Consider the following 20,863-nt stretch of genomic DNA (forward strand, 5'->3'; position numbering starts at 1 on the left):
CAGCTGAAAAGTAGAAGTGGTAGCATTCTTGAGAGCTGTACTATAAAAAAGGTTGAGCACTTAAGAATTGATGCTTTCAAGCTGTGGTGCTGGAAAAGACTCTTGTGAGTCCCTTGGACTGCAAGGAGATCAAACCAGTCAATCCTAAAGGAAATCAACCCTGAATATTCATTGGAAGGACTGATGCTGAAGCTCCAGTACTTTGGCCACCTGATAACAAGAGCTGACTGATTGGAAAACACCCTGATGCTGGGAAAGATTGAAGGCAAGAGGACAAGGGGGTGACAGAGGATGAGATGGTTGGATGGCGTCACTGACTGAATGGACACGAGTTTGAGCAAACTCTGGGAGATAGTGAAGGACAGGGAAGCCTGGCGTGCTACAGTCCATGGAGTTGCAAAGAGTTGGAGACGACTAAGTGACTGAACAACAACAACAGCATTCTAGAACTTGGGTCCTTAACCACTCCCTCAATATTTAGTCCCTGAAGCAGTTGAAAGTTACTTTTACACAATTTTTACTGAAACTTTGCTGTATTCATTTATCTTGTGATGGATTTTTACCTCCAAGACATCTGAGGAATAAAAGCAATAGTTTTGCTGATTTAATCTATTAAGAAGTAAGTTGATGTTCCAAGAGAACATGCTGTTTGAAACGTACCATGATGTGGGTACATCTTTACTTCAAGGAAATAAGAAGAAACAGATTGATCTTGGCAAGAAGCCTCGTGTTCACAAGATCACAGTGCTGTAAAAAACCATCAAGGTAAATTGAGGATGCCTTTGCAATGATGTCTGTGGCAGTAGTGCTTGTTTTTAATATAAGTGTCTTATATGACCTACACCCTTGCCTTTTCTTTGCTTTTAGGAATGCAAACGACATAAAGTTTGGATTAGTAAAGAACTTTCAGTGATAGAGTATTTTTCAAGGTGGAAATTTAAAACTTTCAAGTGAGTTGCATAATATCACTAAAATGTAAACTCTGTTTGCAGCCAGGGGTTTTGTTTTATTCCCTGCTTGTATTTTATTCCCTGCTTTATACCCCCAGTGTCTCGTATACAGTAGGCCTTGAAAAATTGAAATTAATGACCAAGCTTTGGGCAGATCCCTTCATGTTCCTGAACTTCTTCCCTCCCTTGTAGACTGAGGGGCTTGGACTGATTTGGTATCTAGTCTTTTCCAGACCTATGGCTTATAATACTTTTCTTCCAGTGAACTCCAGGTCCTAAAAGATCTGTCTTTCAAATGATATAAGTAAAATTTTCCTCCCTTTTTTGTGTCGAGCAAAGACCACAGAGATAACTGTATCCAGTGTTTGTGATCAGCAGTAGAAAACCAGGAGAAAGCTAATTTCAAATAAAGATCACACACTCTTTCCTCATGCAGCCTATGGTGGGTAAATAAACGATTTTTGAAGTAAAGAAATAATGGTGTAAGTGACTACCTTTGCCACTTTTCTGGATTTACAGTATTCTACTAGGTCATCTCAAGTCTCCTTCACCTCTGAAATGGTTTCTGTGAACTTCGATTTCCTGATGTGTAATACAAAATGATGGAACCCATGGTCTTTCTAGGCAATGTTGCTAAGCTAAGGAAACTTGCATTAGACAAACACAGTGTTGTAGTAGATACTCTGACTCTTCAAGCATTAGTGAACAGATAGGAATGTTTTAGAATTAGAATGGAAATGACATCATACAAGTCTTAGAGAGAAACTACATGATTTTTTAAAAATGCTCCTCTGCAAATTATTTATATCACATTGTTTGCATTAAGAAAAGCAGTTTATTATATAAAGGTAAACTTTATCCAAGGACACAAAGTCATATAGCCTGAATTAACATTAAAACTTACTGTGGAAACTGTGATAAAAGTACTTTGTAAATGTAATATAATTTCATTTAGAATAGTTGCCCCCATTTTACAGATGAAATGCCAGAAATTTATTCACAGCAGAGCCAGCATTTGAACGTCTCCCTTAAGAGCCTAGTCTCTTATTCACATTTAAAGTTATTTAAGGAGGCATGCTCATTCATCCTTTGGAAATAGAGTGGTCTGGGTCAGTCTCTCAGGGAAGATGATATTTGAGCAACATTTGAAAGAGACACCAGGGCAAACCAAGAGGTTCTCTATGGGAAAAGTATTTCAGGCAGAGGGAGCAGCAAGTGCAAAGGCCCTGAGGTGAGGCTATGCCTGGTGTGTTGAAGAGACAGCTGGGATGCCAAAGTGACTGAGGGGAGGGCCAGGGAGCTGAAGTCTGGATGGAGGGCCGTGTTTCATGGACATGGAAGTAGATTCCATGAAGATGCCTGGACTTAATACCAGCATTCAATAGAGGCACACTCCCTCGCTGCCTCTTAAAGCACTAAGCATTTACATATCAGACTAAAAAGCTCCAGAAGCTACAAGCCTTTAGAAGTAGAGTGAACCCAAGTTGTGGCTAGCATTTTACAATGGAAAGCATAACCCAAGTACTCCATTATCTGCACTGGCCTTGACCAGAAGCCTAGATTACTGTCTATATGTCTAACTGCACAGACACTGGGAAGTGGGGGATGATGCTCTCATATCCCTCACCTGTCAGAAATAGTTTACTTCAAGGCTCTCCTCCTTCCTAAAGTGCACATCCTTCCTGGTGGAGCAGGGTGGATGGCCAGCAGGTCAGTGGCCCATCGTTGTTTTAGATCACAGCCCAAGGTGAGAAGCAGCCCAATGTAGTAGGGCTGGAAAGGCTAGGCTCAGACCCTAGCTCTATCCCTTTCCATGTTACTTGACCTCCTGTGCCTCAGTTTCCCCATCTGTAAAATGGGGATTACTTTCCATGTAATATTGTCATGAGAACTATGAGATAATATTTTTGAAGTGCCAGGTCATAGTAATGCTGTATACATGCTTGTCAACTTAAATAGACTTTCTTTTGGGACTCTATTCTTCCCGGAAAAAAATGCATGTAAATACACACAAAATGCATCTTCTAGATTGTCTGCTAGATCTGTTAACCCCTGAGAGAGGCCAGATCAGCTCTGGAGTGGTTTTCCTATCCTCACCCAGGAGAGGAGCAAGACCCAGAGGCTGGGGGATCAAGAACACATTTCACTCTTCCCATTTTGGCCAAGGCCCACTTACAATTGCCAGTTGTTTGCACTTGGGGAAATTCCATCAGCTAGGAGCTGAAGTTTTCTTTAGTGATGTCATTACTAATTGTTTAATAAAAATATTATGTCAGTATTTATTGAGCACTGTGACGTGAGATGGTCACAGCTTAAGTAAACACATTTCGGTTGTGTCACTGTAGAAATGTTTTCATTCATTTTGTCTGTTATGTAGTAAAGTCTGAAAAATATGCTTCTTGGAAGAGTCCTTGAGAGCTAGTATAAAAAAATACTGTTTTGTTTGGGGTTCCCATATAAGAGTGCCTAAGGCGTGGTACCTTGTTTTGAATCATCTTTCATTGAAACGGTAATTCAATCCAGAGAAGGACTGTCACTGGATTACAAATTTTAGTTGGGTCTAAAATATTCATGCTAATGGGTCTAGTCATTCTTTTTCGACCCATTCCTAAAAGATTAAGCCTTTATCTTTCCCATCCAACTTGGGGTGGGGGTATGTGCTGGGAGTAAAGAGTTACTACAACAGTTTCGGGTTTAAAGACAACTGACTGTCTCCCATTTGAAGTCATATATTTCCCACATATCAAATAGCAGAAGAAAAAGGAAAAACCTCAGAAACCTCACACATGACCTCGTATGACTTGGGTGCAGGTTGTTTTTGAGTTGATCCCAGGAATCAGGAGTGAGGGAGCAGGAAGAGAGCATTAGGAACAGAGGAAAGGTCAGTAAAGGTATAGTATTGAGATGTTGCTGCAGGAGATGCTTGTTTGTTTGAATAGCCATTTTTGTGTTCCTTTGGAAGATATGTTAGGCAAGATGGAGTGACAGTTGTGGTTACTACTCCAGAGGGCAATTTTGAGCAATAACCATCTAAGAAGTATTAAGTCATTCCTTCATGGACTCGGCCTCACTGCTCTCACTCAGATCTGCCCATCTTTCCCCTGATGTGCTTTGTATCACAGGGACTTGACCCCTTGAAGTATTTGCATTAAATTCCTGCTCTTGAACTACCTGTCATGTTTTTCTGATCAGATCAGATCAGTCGCTCAGTCGTGTCTGACTCTTTGTGACCCCATGAATCGCAGCACGCCAGGCCTCCCTGTCCATCACCGACTCTTGGAGTTCACTCAGACTCACGTCCATCGAGTCAGTGATGCCATCCAGCCATCTCATCCTCTGGCGTCCCCTTCTCCTCCTGCCCCCAATCCCTCCCAGCATCAGAGTCTTTTCCAATGAGTCAGCTCTTCGCATGAGGTGGCCAAAGTACTGGAGTTTCAGCTTTAGCATCATTCCTTCCAAAGAAATCCCAGGGCTGATCTCCTTCAGAATGGACTGGTTGGATCTCCTTGCAGTCCAAGGGACTCTCAAGAGTCTTCTCCAACACCACTGTTCAAAATCATCAATTCTTTGGCGCTCAGCCTTCTTCACAGTCCAACTCTCACATCCATACATGACCACAGGAAAAACCATAGCCCTGACTAGACGAACTTTTGTTGGCAAAGTAATGTCTTTGCTTTTGAATATGCTATCTAGGTTGGTCATAACTTTCCTTCCAAGGAGTAAGCGTCTTTTAATTTCATGGCTGCAGTCACCATCTGCAGTGATTTTGGAGCCCCCCAAAATAAAGTCTGACACTGTTTCCACTGTTTGCCCATCTATTTCCCATGAAATGGTGGGATGCCATGATCAGATGCCATGATCTTCGTTTTCTGAATGTTGAGCTTTAAGCCAACTTTTTCACTCTCCACTTTGACTTTCATCAAGAGGCTTTTTAGTTCCTCTTCACTTTCTGCCATAAGGGTGGTGTCATCTGCATATCTGAGGTTATTGATATTTTTGATAGAGACTCCTTAATGATGTCAGGCAATCCAAACATATTTTGAACATCTATCACATACAAAGCCCTGCACTGGATTACTGAAGATAATAAAGCATCAAGCAGTAGCATTTAGTTGGGAAAACAAGACATACAGGGAAAAAGTTAAATATTAATAACAGTGCCCAGTGGTATACACCCAAGTGCTAAGTAAATGGTGGAGTCAGTGAATACACTTTTAAGATAGAAAGAGGAGAGAGCCGTATCCATCAGCTTCCTGCCAGAGCATGGTTTCAAGGGCTAGAGAGCTGACAGAGGTCATCTGAAACTTCCAATTTTAGAAGGGTAAAATTTTGGAATTTTATTTGAAATCTGATTTTTAAATGTTGGTAAGTCAAACTTTCAAAAACTTCATTGTGAGTCCTATTATGTGGGCAAGATAAAACAACGGAGCTCAATTGGAATTGTGGCCAGTGGTATGCATTCGGTGGCTGGCTCACTGAACTGTGGGAGAAGTCAAATGTGAAGAACGTTAGGATCCTTTCCAGTTGAGAAGATTCCAGCTCCTAATATTTCACTTAAGTCTGAGGCGATCAAGATCTGGGTTTAGAAGTGGGCAGTGTGCATGGGAAGAAAGAGATGAGAGAGAAATTAGGGAATATTAGTAATAATACTCCACATTTATATACTAAACTTATGGTCTGCAGAGTTTATCATGGGAAGCAGAATAGAGGGTAGCCTCTGAAATCAGACTGCCGGGGTTCAACCCCCATCTCTACAGAGAATTCTGAGGGAGCCCTGGAACAATTCAGAGAACCTTGCCCAGCCTTAGTTTCTCAAACACTAAAAAGGACTGATTCTAAGGAATCCACGTATTTCATACAGTTGTTGGCTGATTAAATAATAAAATGTGTATGAAGCCCTTCATGTGTCAAGCCTGGCTCACAGGAAGCATCAGTCAGTGTTCACTGTCACTACCATCACACACACAACATTTCTCTTTAATCCTTGCAAAAGCTCGCTGCTATGGTGAGAAGAATACACAGGATGGATGACTGGATCTGGAGGTGGGAGGTGGAGAATGGGAGGAGTCAGGAGTGAGACTTTGGTTTGTAAACTCAGCTATGTTGCTGAAACTAACTCTAGGGTTCTGGGCCCTTCACTTTAGCCCTGTGGGACTTTTTCTTCACAAAGTGTGGTTCCTTGCAACTCATATTCTCTGTAAGTTTAAAAAATTGAATTTTTGAGTCAAAAGGAAAAATAATTACTCCCCAAAGATGTCCCCTCCTAATACCTGTAACCTTAAATATGCAGCCTTTAAGGGATTTTTCAGACATGACTAAAGACTAAAGATCAGGACTATCGGATGGAGAGATGATCCTGGATAGCCTCGGTGGGCCCAATCTAGTCACTTGCATTCTTAAAAGTGGAAGAGAGAGGCAGAAGAGTGATTCAGAGGGATGCTACATGAGAAGGACTTCCCCACCCCATCCACTGTAGCTAGCTTTGAAGATTTAGGAGTGGAGCATGAGCCAAGAAATGTGGGTGGTTTTTAGAATTGGAAGTTTCTTACAGCCAGCAAGAAAATGAGGACCTGGGTGCTCCAACTGCAAGACACTGCTATTTATCCAAATAAGGAGAACACATATTTTCCCTCAGTCTCTAGAAAGGAATGCAGGCTGTTGACACCCTGATTTTAGTTTGGCAAGACTGACCAGACCAGGTGAACTTCTGACCTGCAGAACTCTAACATAATGAATTTGCATTGTCTTAAACCACTAAATTCATGGTAATTTGTTACAGCAGCAGCAGGAAACTAACGTACTAAAGTTTCCAGCTTAAATTGTTCAGCTGGTATTACTAAGTCAAGCTCACTCTGCTAGCTGCACAACAGCCCACTAAGTCTACAGAGAGGTGTTGAAGCGAGGAATAACAACTATTTGGCAAGACAGCAGACTGAGAAGATGGCAGACTAATGTCTCAAAATAACCATTTTATGGGGTCTGGATGCCAGGTTCTTTTATAGAACAGAGTTGGGGGAGGTGAAGGAAAAAGGCCATTTATCTTGAAAAATAGGGGATATATTAATTTCTTTTCTGAAGCCATTCCCAGGTGGGCAGGGTCAGATTGTCTCCCTGATAGCTGAACAAAGGAACTTTAACAGTGAGGAAGAAGAGGAGGGTTCCCTGAGGCAGGCCATTATGTATGATTATATTAACAAAAGCAATGAAAAGCAAAGGTTACAGTCAAACAGATCCAACGTGGAGTCAAAATTGTCCATTCCCTGTTAATTTCCAGCAGTCTATCAAATTCAAGAATGATAAGATGGAAATGCTGTGGGGTGATGAGGGACTAATTCTTAGATGGGTTAGAGGGGCAATGAGAGTAAGGTGTTCACATGGCAGTGCTCAGACTACACTTGGCCATGTGGGATTGGATTTGAGGAAATGGTGGCAATAACTTTGAAAGAATGTGCCAAGGAGGTGACGTAGGGAAAGAAACTCCATGGAGGAGAGGACGGGGGCAGTTTCTTGAGTTTCCAGTTCCTCCATTTGACTTCCATTCAAACCTTAGCCATGCCAAACTCCTGTTCATCATAACTGGAATATATGGACTTTGTTTTTAAAAAATCACTAGGGAGTCATATTGAGTAGATTTTATAGATAGATCACAATAATTTTATTTATGGACTTAAATCAACACTTCAATAAATGAATAATGCTTTGAAATTTGCTTTTTGTAAGTTTCCAAAGGAAAGTCTGAAAAATTTAAGTGTTTTTCCTTTCCTTGCTTGTGAATCTTTTTAACAATGGAAATGTTTTGTCTCCTAAGAGTGGCATGGAACTCAAATATATGACTCACTGGAAATGCCGACCACCTCTTTGCTAGTAACAAATGGGAAGTGAGTTGGGAGAGAGCCCAAGAGAAACAGAGGCTGATACTCAGGAAAGTGGAAGGCCTATGGGGACATCTCTATGTTGAACCAGGAGGAGTGATGTGGAGCATTATAATGAGAGACAGAAAAAGTGAATAAAATGTTAGTCATTGATAATTGGGCCATTAGAAGGGGGAAAAAAAAGCCAAAGGAAAAAAGTGGACAATAACAATTTAAAAATCTCTAGCTTTTATTTACTGGATTCCCTCCATTCATCAATGTAGGTCTCTGCTGGGAGCCCTGGAGGCTGGGCTGATCTAGCCTTTGATCTATGTTTTGATTAGGTTTTTCTTGATTGTGAGTCCATGCCTACCAAACTTGTCTACCCAGAGATGGCCCAGTAAAGTTCCCTTCTCTACTCTGGCTCTCCTGTTACCCCTGAGTTGTCCATTTCCTCTAGCATCTAAGAAAGAGGTAAAATGCAAATCAGCCCCTTTCCCTGTGGGTACATGCTGCTGCTGCTGCTAAGTCGCTTCAGTCGTGTCCGACTCTGTGCGACCCCATAGATGGCAGCACACCAGGCTCCCCTGTCCCTGGGATTCTCCAGGCAAGAACAATGGAGTGGGTTGCCATTTCCTTCTCCAATACATGAAAGTGAAAAATGAAAGTGAAGTCGCTCAGTCGTGTCCGACTCTCCACAACCACGTGGACTGCAGCCTACCAGGCTCCTCTATCCATGGGATTTTCCAGGCAAGAGTACTGGAGTGGGGTGCCATCAGGTACATAGTTCTCATCAAAGGATTTTGCAATGGAGAAGCTAGAAACCATTGGTGACTCAGGTAAGCCACTGGACAAAATTAAAAAGGAAGCAATATTATCCTGTGTTGTCCTTCAGCATCACTCTCCATCCCTTTTTCCTGATCTCAACTTTAACTCAGTGCTGTTCCCTGTCTGTGCCATGTTCCCACCCCCACTCTACCTCACCTGCCTAAACCAATGTGTCATTTTCAGGTAGCCCATACTGAATATTGATTCTTCCCAGAAATTTTCAACATGGCTCAGGATGGTAGATCTTTGCTACATAATAAAACTTCAGCCAACTGGAATTGATTCATTCTAAGTTGTGAATAACTGATTTCCCTTTAGTGCTCCCAGGAGCATTCTCAAAATTAAAATCTTGTTAACACAACAGACTCATTTGATTGGTGGAATATTAAGGTAGCATGAAGGGATATATTGAAGGGCAGATTGAGAAGAGGCAGTGCCAATTAAATTAGAGAATCAAGGCACTAACTACTCTGCACTACCCACTTGAACATTCATTCAGTGTGCTTTCAAGCAGAACTGGGTTTTATCCCAGAAAATAATCAGTACCCTACCACCATGTAAGGAAAATAGGTTCCCACAAGTTACCAGGTATGCTTCACTGTGCAATTTTAGTTTTTAGTATACTTACTCTTTCTTTTTAATTGTGTATCAAATACTACTATGGAAATAACCATACCTTTGTAACTAAAAACAGTTTAAAAATTTATAACCCCCTATGTGGGTTAGAGTTTGGGAAAGTAATAGTCATGTACTGCAAAGGGCAGTATAAATTGGTTTGTTTTCTGTAGGTCATCTTGGCAATCAAAATTCATGGAATTTCTGAAGGAAATAACTGAGTGTGTATGCAAAAATTTACCAAGAGGATTTCTTGCAGCATTTTTGTAATCATGACAAATTGTACACCCTAAAATGTCCATAAAAGGATGTTTGTTATATAAATTAGTGGCACATCCAATCAATGAAATGCAATGCAGTCATCACAAAATTATATTGGAGATAATTGTTTAATGATCCAGCACAATGTTTAGGATATAGTGTTATGAGAAAAATCATGTTACAAATACAAATTTGTGACATGATCTTATTGTACATTTTTGCTCAGTCATATTTGACTCTTTGCGACCCCATGAACTGTAGCACACCAGGCTTCCCTGTCCTTCACTATCTCCCAGAGTTTGCTCAAACTCACGTCCACTGAGTCAGTGATACCATCCAACCATCTCATCCTCTGTCACTGCCGTCTCCTCCTGCCCTCAATCTTTCCCAGCATCGGGGTCTTTTCCTGTGAGTCAGCTCTTTGCATCAGGTGGCCAAAGTATTGGAGCTTCAGCTTTAGCATCAGTCCTTCCAGTGAATATTCAGGGTTGATTTCCTTGAGGATTGACTGGTTTGATCTCCTTGCAGTCCAAGGGACTTGCAAGAGTCTTCTCTAGCACCGCAGATTTATATGTATTATCTCTGGATGGTGAAATTATAGGTGGTTTTAATTTTCTTCTTTTTGTTTATCTGTGTTTTCTGAAGTTTCTCCAGTAAGTGTATTCATTTTCATTGAGAAAAAATAGAAATACTTTTCTTTTAAGGAATCTGAGCATCCTCCCAAAATAAATAACACAGTAGTTTTTGTAGTTTTTATACCCAGAGGTGTCTGATCTAGGTTAACTCAGAATAAATGAGTGGTTTAATTAGAGGTATAAAGTCTGTGCTAATAGGTATAAAAAGAAATACAGTTAAGGGAAGTTTAATTTATGCAGGTATACACATTTACACATTCTAATGAACATTAGCCAACAACCAAAGTTCTTAGTCATCATTTTTAGTTTAAAATGTACTAGACCATTATATAACAAATATATAGGGCACTGTCAATAGTTAAATTGGAAGAATTGCTTCACCAGAGATAAGTCTTTGTGGAGAATTGATAGAACTGATTAGACTGTTGAAAATAATAGTAAATTATCATACTGCCCTCTTTTGGTAGCTATTTGTAATTCATTTTACATTCACTCCCATTAAAGATGTTAATGTACAAATTCATGCACTAACTAAACCAATTTTGTTGATTTAAAATTTTTTTCATTGAAGTATAGTTGATTCACAGTCAATGTTTTGTTTCAGGTATACAGCAAAGTGATTCAGCTATGTATATATACTTTTTCAAATTCTTTGTAGGTTATCCTATTGAATATTGTTCCCTGTGTTACACAGTAGGTCCTTGTTGTTTATCTACAAACTAAACTAACTTTAAATCACCTTTTCCCTCAACAGAACATGCTTACAATTCCAGTTTGCTGTCACCATCTGGTAAGATTGTTACTTTATGACTTTGGGGGCATTTCAGGAATAAAGTTCTCCATGCAGTGTCAGACCCAGCAAAATTGTTTTCTTGCATGAAGCTTAATTCAATTCTGTCATTAAACTTACACCTGAGAAATCAATAGCAAAAGACAACAGGACAGGCATACCTATCCCCCCACATTGTTAAACAGCTGGAGACTAAATTGTGGATTTTCATCATGGTAGCTACTAATGTTCTTCAGTGTTCTTTTTAGTATTCTAGTTCATAAGTGTCCTGAAGAGTATCAAGAACATAAACATGCTGAATGTTCCTATAAAGCGTTGAAATGTTCTCTTAAATATACTTCGTTAGCACCACACTAAATGAATATCTTTCAAAAGGCTTAGGACTCATGAGAATGGGAAGGCAAATGAGTTAAAAAGTTTATAACTGGGACCCATCTTGGCAGGAACCAGGAACAGAACCCACATTTGAGACTGCTGGCTGTAATGGGACCTCAGGGATAAAGTGGTACTACTATCCCTTAGTTAATGACACAGTGATGCCTGTAACAGTTGAGTAACTTATTTAATTTCACACAGCCTTTTGCCTCAAGAGGCAGCAGGTAGCTTCTCTGACTCCTCCTCCTGTATTTCTCTCTTTCTGCAACGTATATATAACAATCTTTTGTTACAGAACAATCTTTTTTTTTTTTTTTGTATAAGGAGTGAGTCAACTCATGTTCTGTCCTTAGTTGCATGAAAATGAGTTTCTACTGTTATTAATTCATTCACTTAAATAAAATTAGTAATCATTGTTACTGCTCATGCACATACTACATGCCTAGGAGTCTTCCGACATCTCATTCTGCTTCCAGTCTTACAGTATAGGGATCATTATATTCATGTTCTACATGAGGAAACTGATGGTCAGACAGGATGAAACTTGCTCATTCTCTGGAGCCACGCTACTTGGGTTTGAATTTGGCCACTACCCTCCCATCTCCATTGCTAGCTGTGTGACTTTGGACAAGTTCCTCCACCTTACTGTGCATCAGTTTCTTCATCTATAAATTGGGGAGAATAACAGTACTTACTTCATAGGCAAGTTGTGAAAATGAAATGAGATAACACATGTGCCTGGAACAGAGTAAACCCTCAGCAAGTAATAATGATTGTTATTATTAAGTCATCAGGCAAAGATTCAGACCCAGGACGGCAAATCTCCAAAGCCCAAGCTCTTTTTACCAAGCTAGTTTGCTCCTTCTTTGTTACACTTGTAGGATAAAATGAACCACTGTATTTTTCTTGTGCTGCATTAGTCTTCTTAGACTTAATCATGGTGATATCTTTGCAAAGCCGTGTTTGCATGGAATGAGGTCGGGGTTTGGAAATGTACATGGATGCTGGGCACAATCTTGGGGCCCAAGGGGGAGAGCCAGCACACATCCAGGGATGGACAGACAGCTGTGCCTGCAGGCCTCTTTGGGTGGTGTCACCATTCAGAAAAATGAATAGTCATTCATTAAAAGCCAGCTTTGGCCAAATTATATTGTTCTGCCCCAAAAATAAAGGATTCTGTATTCACACTTTGAATGTTGTTGCTCAAGAATTGCCTTGCTTCTCAAGAAATATACTTGGTAAGTTTTAAAAATGTAGTTAAATAAATAAATGAAAGAACTAAAAAAAAATGTAGTAAATGACAAAATTTGGAAGCAGTAATGTAGGACAGACAGGGTGTGTGTGTTTCAGCCAATGCATGAATGGTCTAAAACAGACAGGCCGGCCAAGTGCCTTGACACACCCAGATGTTGTCCTTACCAGCTGAATATCAGGCTCCCTACTGCAAAGCTTGTTTTAGTTGTAAACTGTTTATTTGTCTTGTATATATGGAGAGGTCAAATTATTGGATATTTTTAATATTTAAACATGCAAAGCGTGTGCAATAGACTGACCTCTTAGTGTAAGTGGAGTTATTCCACAGGAAATTTACAATCTGATTATTGATTGCCTTAATAGCAGCCGTATTTTAAAATAACTTACCAGGAAATTGTGTTAGGTAGTACAGTATTGAGTGATAGCAGTGTTGTTTTTTAAAATCCTAAATTCACTGTGAGTAGAGTTACCAGGTGTGATTATAAAACAGAGTAGAACCTATGTGTCAAATTATTAAAGTATAACATGTCTAGAACTGTCTGACTGAAAAAATTTGAAAATACTTTGTTGTGGTCCCTAAACTTATTTCCATAATATTCTATAGGTCACAGCAGGCTTTGCAGTCATGAGTCTCATGTTGGCTGTGAAATGAAACAGTTATATTTATTTCATCTCCTAGGTCCTTTCTTTGTGATTTTTCTGATAAAATGTATACTCACTGAGTGATTATGGGACTTACAGGTTTAACTAGATATTGGTCTGATAGCATGTTGTCTACTTTTCGTGATTATATCTCAAAAGTTCTAACTCCTTAAAATTCAGTAAATAAATTTGTTTCAAAGTATTTATTGGAATTTTTTTTCTCCTGCAGCTGAATCATCTCCCGTTGATTTTGTCCCCTACTCCAATGGTACTCCAGGCAAGATTTTGAAAAAATTTAACCTAGATTTACCCCAACTTGTTAAGCTTTGATTTAATTATACCTTTTTCTTGTCTTTTTTCTTTGGGATAAAAGAGGTTGAAACTACAAGCCTAAATGGTAAGAAGTTTTCTAAAGCAAGTAAAAATTGAACCCTTAATATAATGAATGAATGTGTAATGAATGATGTTGAAAGTTTCCTTATTCAAATAACAAACACGAACACAAAAAATCCCCCAGACTCTCAACCCTGGAGAGCAACCTAGATTTTCTGGTTTATCGTGGAAGAAGAACAGTGTCTGCCACTCCCTATTCTCTGAAAGGAAAGAACTATCGATCACATTTTGAGAGCCTTCCTTACTTTCCGGAACCATGCCAACACACTGTACAGGACAGATTGTTTAAATGGGAAAAGCACATCCAGTGACTTTAATATGATTCAGCCTGGATTTAGAGGCACAGAGTGTTCAAAGACAGCCTTTTACAGAAGATTTTATCAATTTTTAAATAGTATCAAATACCAAAAAAAAAAAAAAAACAACCAACAACAACACTCTGGCTTCAGGAAAAGAGCAAAGAATTGGGCTGTATTCGAGGGAGGTGGGCAAGGCGGCACACTCTGTTCCCTTCCTCTGTGGGTAGACAGCTTCCATCTTACTGAAGTCAAAACCCAACACTTTTCACAATCTCTTAGTTAAAATGAAATCTCACCATGTGGTTGGTGGTTAAGGAGCTAAACAATTAGAGATGCAATGCATGCTGATCAAAACTGTCTTAAATTCACATTTGGTCCAGTGGAAAGGGCCAGACATTATCATTTTTATGTGCAATTACTTTTTTACAGTGAAAGAACATCTTTAAAATCACTTGGGCAGTAGTTTTTAGATCCCATTTATGTGGGGTTTTTTAAAAGTGTGATAATATAATACATACCTTTTTTTTCCCCTTAAAGTTTCATCCAGAATAATAAATTCTAGAAGGATTTTCATTTAAAGAAATACCAATAGGGTAAATTTTAAGTAAAACAAGATCAAAATGAGATTACCTTAAAAGTTGGTTAAATACCGTGTTCAAGATCTCCGAATTTAAATTAGAATTCCTTAAAGATTGCTTTATAAGAGGATACCATTAGGTACAAATGCATTAAGCATCTATAGGGCTATGTATTAAAGTTAGTACTAACTGTAGAAGGGATACTAACTGTATCCCTTAGGGACTTTCATTATGATAGAGAAAAAAGGGGACAAAATATTAAGCAACATGAATGAGTTTATTTAAATCTAATAATTATAGGAGTGTTGCTGTGTTTTAGGCACATAACATGTGTTCAGGAAACACATTTTTAAATGAATGCTTCTCAGGCATTGTCTGTGGGAGTTGGGGAGTGATAGTGTGGTAAGGGGGTGGGCAGCAAATACATTTGCTAGTGCCAATTGGCTTTTGCAAAACTCTCTTAACTTCTCCAGGATTTGAGGGAAAGTGAAATGTTTAAGGAACCTATGAAGATGCATGTATTTGTTAATCATGCCAATAAATTGTGCTAATTTTTATTATTTTGTTTCAGATGCTACTTCAAGCGTGTTATCTACTTTGAACAAAACAGGTAATGTCAAATTATTTCTGAATATAATAACTTGTCTTCTGTGGCTTCTTGAGTTTCTCACTGTGTTCCTCTGGGTTAGTAAAAGTTATCTCCTTGCCCATTTCCTATGACTCCCAACTGTTGACTTATTACTCATTTTACTTTGAGCTCAAACTGTATAGTTCTGGTGTCACCACACTTCTGAGCTTCCAAACTCTTACAGCAATAGCATTCTATTTAAAATAACATTTATTATTTTTCTGATTATAGTAGTAATTCATCTTAACTCATAAAAATGAGGAATATAGAAAAATGCAAAGAGGAAAATTATAATCATTTTTAATATTACTTTCCTAAGACTATTACTGATAATAATTTGGTATATTTCCATTCACTATCATATATATATATAGTATGTATATGTGTATAACAAAATCGTCATAGTTTACATAAATTTTTATATCTTGCCCTTTTGACTTCATACTAAGCTATAAGTATTTTCCAGCATCCATTACTACTTTTTTGCTTCAGTTGATTTTATTTATTTATTTTTGCCACTTCATTTACTTTTTTAATTGAAGGATAATTGCTTTATAGAATTTTGTGGTTTTCTGTCAAACATCAACAAGCATCAGCCATAGGTACACCCATGTCCCCTCCCTCTTGAACCTCCCTCCCATCTCCCTCTCCCCTTCACCCTTCTAGATTGTCACAGAGCCCCTGTTCATTCAGCATCCATAACTATTAGTGACTTAATAATATTCCATCTTGTACTGTATATGAACATTAAATTTGTTTTTACTTTTCAAATTAAAATAAATTTATATTAAAAAATAAAATCATAAAAACCTTGGGGAAAAAAAGAAATTGTTGCAGTGAACATCCTTGTGCCAATATCTTTGCATTCCTCCCTAATTTCTGTAGAATGCTCTTCAAGGATTAGACTTATTTAGATCAGCATTATGAATATTTTAAGGCCCTTGACACCTACTACGCAATTACCTTCTAGAAAAGTTGTACCCAACAACATTCCTTCCAGCAATGGATGAGAATGTCTTTGTAACTGTACCTTTGCCCAGAGCTGAGACTATATCATATTATTATATCTTCCTCTCAATTCCATAGGTTCCATTTTGCATTTTTTATTTGTAAGGCTAAAGAACTTTCTTCCCTAAAAGCACTTTCTTTTTTCACTAGAACCAGGAGTTCATTTCACAGTTGTGTTTTATTTACTCTGGAAAGCAATGTATTGGAACAAACCATATATTTAAAGGATTCTTAATGCAAAAGGCTGTCAGCCTTTATGATTACCACCAATCATTGCCCATGGCTCTTTCACATACTGAAACAGAAACTCGTCAATAACATATAGAAATGAGATTTCTGAAACTCAGAATGCCATCATCATTAAGTGCTCCTCCAAGATCTGACCTTGATGTTTTCTTCAGAACTTGCCACTAACCCTAGGAGACAGACCTTCTTAGCAAATCTGTGCCCTGAACACAGTCTCTTACATCATCCTTACAGTAAGGAATTATGAGCCTGATTCTCTCTTCACTGGAAACCAAGCCATGGGCTCTGTCCCCAGAGTGTGTTGGGAGGGTATTTCTAAGGTTTGCTTCCTCAGAGTATGTTAATATTTGCCTGTGAATCAAGACTTTGAACAGTTCTCTCCTGGTTCTGCTATGAGCTTATTGTATGACTGTAGTTGGATATTCTCTACTTCTCTGAGGATAATTTTATCTGCAGTAATATTACATTATTATTATATTAATGTCTTAAGAAAATAGCGGGATACTTCATGATATTAGAGTATTATAGCAATATTTTCGATCTTGTGTTTACTGTTTACATTAATGTTCATTCTGAATTGCCCTCTCTTTAAAACCTATCACATGAAGATCCTTATAATGACTTAATTCTGCATATCTGATGTGTAAATCCACATTAATTTGTCTAGCAGCAGCACATGGAAACTGTGGTAGAATTATGCAAGCAGTGGGGTGTGTAACAGATGTGATCCAACTGGGGAAACAGCAGTCCAAATCCAGACCCACCCTCTGCCAATGATCTGAGTACGTAAAGCTCATTCATCCTGCTGCTGAGATGACCAATAGTGTCTTGAAGGTGTCAACAGTATGATTTTCTTAATAGTTCACTGAAATGATACTCATGGTAAATTGTTTTTAAAAAATAAGTAACAATTCTGCTCTAATGTTTAAATTGCTTCTTTGCAGAAAAAACTAAAATCACTATAGTAAAAACCTTCAATGCATCAGGTATGACTTATTATCAATATGTAGACTTTCTTTTTTTATACCTAAAGTTAAATAAATAGTGGTGGGTGTTTATATTTTCTTTTACCTTTTTCCTGTCTTTTAAAAATGAAATCTGTACATAATGAATAGATGTTTATGCACTGGGTACCTTAAATTGTACTAAGTGTTTGGAGTTATATAATAATGTACTGTGTTGTGTGCTGTGCTTAGCTGCTCAGTTGTGTCCAACTCTTTGCGACCCCATAGACTGTAGCCCGCCAGGCTCCTCTGTCCATGGAATTCTCCAAGCAAGAATACTGGAGTGGGTTGCCATGCCCTCCTCCAGGGGACCTTCCCAACCCAGGGATCGAACCCAGGTCTCCCGCATTGCAGGAGGATTCTTTACTGTCTGAGCCACCAGGGAATAAAAGTTATTATTATATAATAATAATTAGACGCAATTCCCACTCTCTAGAATCTCCTAGTCTATGGGGAAAGACAAGAGAAACAAACATAACTATATGAACATATGAGCGAATAAAGGCAATGATTACACAAGTGTTTCTGACATGGTTAAAAGGCATGGGAGATAGGAGGACTGCTGCTAATGATTATCAGTGGTATGCAGTTTATGAGGGAAAGATTCTTAGAGGAGTGAACCTCAGAAATTATTTAAATCCAAAAAGGAATGTACTTTTAAGTACCTATTATAAGATTAAGGATTCATGATTTGCTTAACAAAGGCTTCCAATTGATCCAAAGCAGGGTTTGGCAAACTATGGCCTGTGGGCCAAATATGACCCACCATGTATGCATGTAAATACAGTTTTATTGGAACACCACCATGTGCATTTGTTTATATACATTGTCTATGGCTACTTTCCTGCCACAATGAATAGTAAAGTAGCTGCAACAGAGACAAAAAATATTTTAGACACACAAAGCCCCAAATATTTACTATTTAACCCATTACAGCCAAAGTTTTCTCACTCATGATTTAAATGCTGACCTGTGGCCATATCCTTGGGGGAAATTATGGATAACAGCCCTAGCAATTGGAAAGAAAATTCTCAGTATGCATGAACAGCAGAAGACATATATCACTGGAAATGAAGGTACTACTAAAAATTTAGAGAAACAGGAGAGATGATAGAATGAAAAGCTTAGTGAGCAATAGACCAATGGTTGTAAAGAACATATAAACCATTACAACCCACCATCCGTATATTCTATAGTATTTGCATAGTATATGTTTTCAATGAGTTATATCCATAAGTAAGTATATTTTAAATGAAATCTTTCTATTTTGGTGTGGGTAACATTGCTGGACCAGTATAGAAATCTACATGTCAGGTACCTTTCACCATCTAAATTGTTTGCTCACAGAATCAAAACCCTTAGCTGAAACATGATGCCTACACACCAAATGTCAACTAAATCATTCTGGCAGGAACCACATCACATGTACTAACTCAAAATATAATTTTAGTTTATATCCAAACTAGTTCTCTTGGGAAAGAATTAAGCACTCATAAAGTGCAGTAGAAATAAAATAGCAACCAGACATTGCATACATAATTTTGACCAAACCAGACCTAACAAGGACAGCAAAATATTTCTTAATATGACAACCTTTTCCCCTCAGCAGTCTGCTAATACACAGTCAACATTTGTCCCTCACTTTTGTTATAGATTTTTGATAATTCGCCAAAAGGGTGAAATTAATGAAGGAAAGATTCTCAGTGGAGTAAATTTTGAGCTCTTTTGAAATCAAAGAAAAGATGTACCTCTCTTTTCACCAAAGGAGAAGGTATTTCTTAGGTTAATATTTGTGAAGTTTTTTGTTCTAACATGGCTTATTTCTCCTCCTACTCATCTCTGCCTCCTTTGTATGCCTATGTCATCTGTTGTACTGGCCATCACTCCATTTTGCCTTCACTATAACTTTTTATAACATCATGTGAAATGCCATGCTGGATGAAGCACAAGCTGGAATTGAGATTGCCAGGAGAAATATCAATAACCTCAGATATGCAGATGACACCACCCTTATGAAGTGAAGAACTAAAGAGCCTCTTGATGAAAGAGAAAGAGGAGAGTGAAAAAGCTGGCTTAAAACTTAACGTTCAGAAAACTCAGATCATGGCATCCAGTCCATTCACTTCATGGCAAATAGAAGGGGAAACAATGGAAACAGTGGCAGACTTCATTTTCTTGGGCTCCAAAATCACTGCAGATGGTGACTGCAGCCATGAAATTAAAAGACACTTGCTCATTGGAAGAAAAGCCATGACCAACCTAGACAGAAACCTAAAAAGCAAAGACATTACTTTGCCAACAAAGGTCCATCTAGTCAAAGCTATGTTTTTTCCAGAAGTCATGCATGGATGTGAGAGTTGGACTATAAAGAAAGCTGAGCTCCAAATAATTGATGTTTTTGAACTGTGGTATTGGAGAAGACTCTTGAGAGTCCCTTGAATTGCAAGGAGATCAAACCAGTCTGTCCTAAAGGAAATCAGTCCTGAATATTCATTGGAAAGACTGATGCTGAAACTGAAACTCCAGTACTTTGGCCCCCTGATGCGAAGAACTGACTCACTGGAAAAGACCCTGATGCTGGGAAAGATTGAAGGCGGGAGGAGAAGGGGACAACAGAGGATGAGATGGTTGGATGGCATCACTGACTTGATGGACATGAGTTTGAGCAAGCTCCAAGAATTGGTGATGGACAGGGAGGCCTGGTGTGCTGTAGTCCATGGGGTTGCAAAGAGGCAAACACGACTGAGCAGCTGAACTTATCGCTTTTTATTTACTGGCCAGTATCCCTCACTAGATTGTAAGCTCCTTGAGGGCAGAGTCTGTATCTGGAACCTCCCAAAGCCTATAGAAGGTGGGAGATGTTCAGCCAATATTTTTTGACTTTTACAGGTTTTGCCCCTGTGAAAAGATATCACACATTGATGTTATTTCATACATATGTTTACATAAGGAGCTAAGACCAGCATTAGAGTGTTCATGGACTCTCAGGAAAGGAAAGAGGATCTATGAGTAAGGAAGGGCTACTTCATTTAAAGTCTCTATACTCAGTTGTATTCATGCTGTTCCTTCTTTATTGGGCAGAAAAGGGATTAATTGGGAATGGGACAAAGAAATTTTCAGGAGGAGTAGGGGATCGGATACTGACACACTAAAGAATGGTGTGAGTCCACTTCCATAGCTTAACTACTAAGAAATGAAAACTCATTCCTTTAGTTTTTGTGGAATTAATCATAGCCAGTTATATCCAACATATAGTATTTTGGGTACATGTTCAATGCCTGAATTTGTGAATTCTCTTAATGTTGTATTTAAGTGCAGGTGTTAACATGTTTAACCCGCTGGGTTGTGTTTTCTTTGCAGGTGTCAAACCCCAGAGAAATATCTGCAATTTGTCATCTATTTGCAATAACTCAGGTTAGTTCTTGTGTACATTACACATGACCAAATAAATTAGCTCCACAGAGAAACGGTTTGTTTTCCAGCTGTTAAGTATATGATGTGGGACC

The 20,863-nt window shown here is 38.6% G+C and overlaps 1 protein-coding gene across 10 annotated transcripts in view; it reads left to right on the top strand.

Moving 5' to 3' along the window:
- The window catches only part of ADGRG2 (adhesion G protein-coupled receptor G2), a 127,509-nt gene that overhangs the window by 71,535 nt on the left and 35,111 nt on the right, over nucleotides 1-20,863 (top strand). For 8 of the 10 annotated variants that reach the window (XM_061408007.1, XM_061408006.1, XM_061408012.1 and 5 more), the window contains 6 exons: nucleotides 10,895-10,930; nucleotides 13,431-13,478; nucleotides 13,575-13,598; nucleotides 15,043-15,081; nucleotides 17,298-17,339; nucleotides 20,718-20,771. In XM_061408007.1, the coding sequence (XP_061263991.1) occupies nucleotides 10,895-10,930; nucleotides 13,431-13,478; nucleotides 13,575-13,598; nucleotides 15,043-15,081; nucleotides 17,298-17,339; nucleotides 20,718-20,771 (243 nt within the window). The remainder of the gene's footprint in view (nucleotides 1-10,894; nucleotides 10,931-13,430; nucleotides 13,479-13,574; nucleotides 13,599-15,042; nucleotides 15,082-17,297; nucleotides 17,340-20,717; nucleotides 20,772-20,863) is intronic. The other 2 variants (XM_061408013.1, XM_061408014.1) reach the window with 1 other exon arrangement.

Source organism: Bos javanicus, chromosome X (genome assembly GCF_032452875.1).
Source record: "Bos javanicus breed banteng chromosome X, ARS-OSU_banteng_1.0, whole genome shotgun sequence".
NCBI classification, from domain to species: Eukaryota; Metazoa; Chordata; class Mammalia; order Artiodactyla; family Bovidae; genus Bos; species Bos javanicus.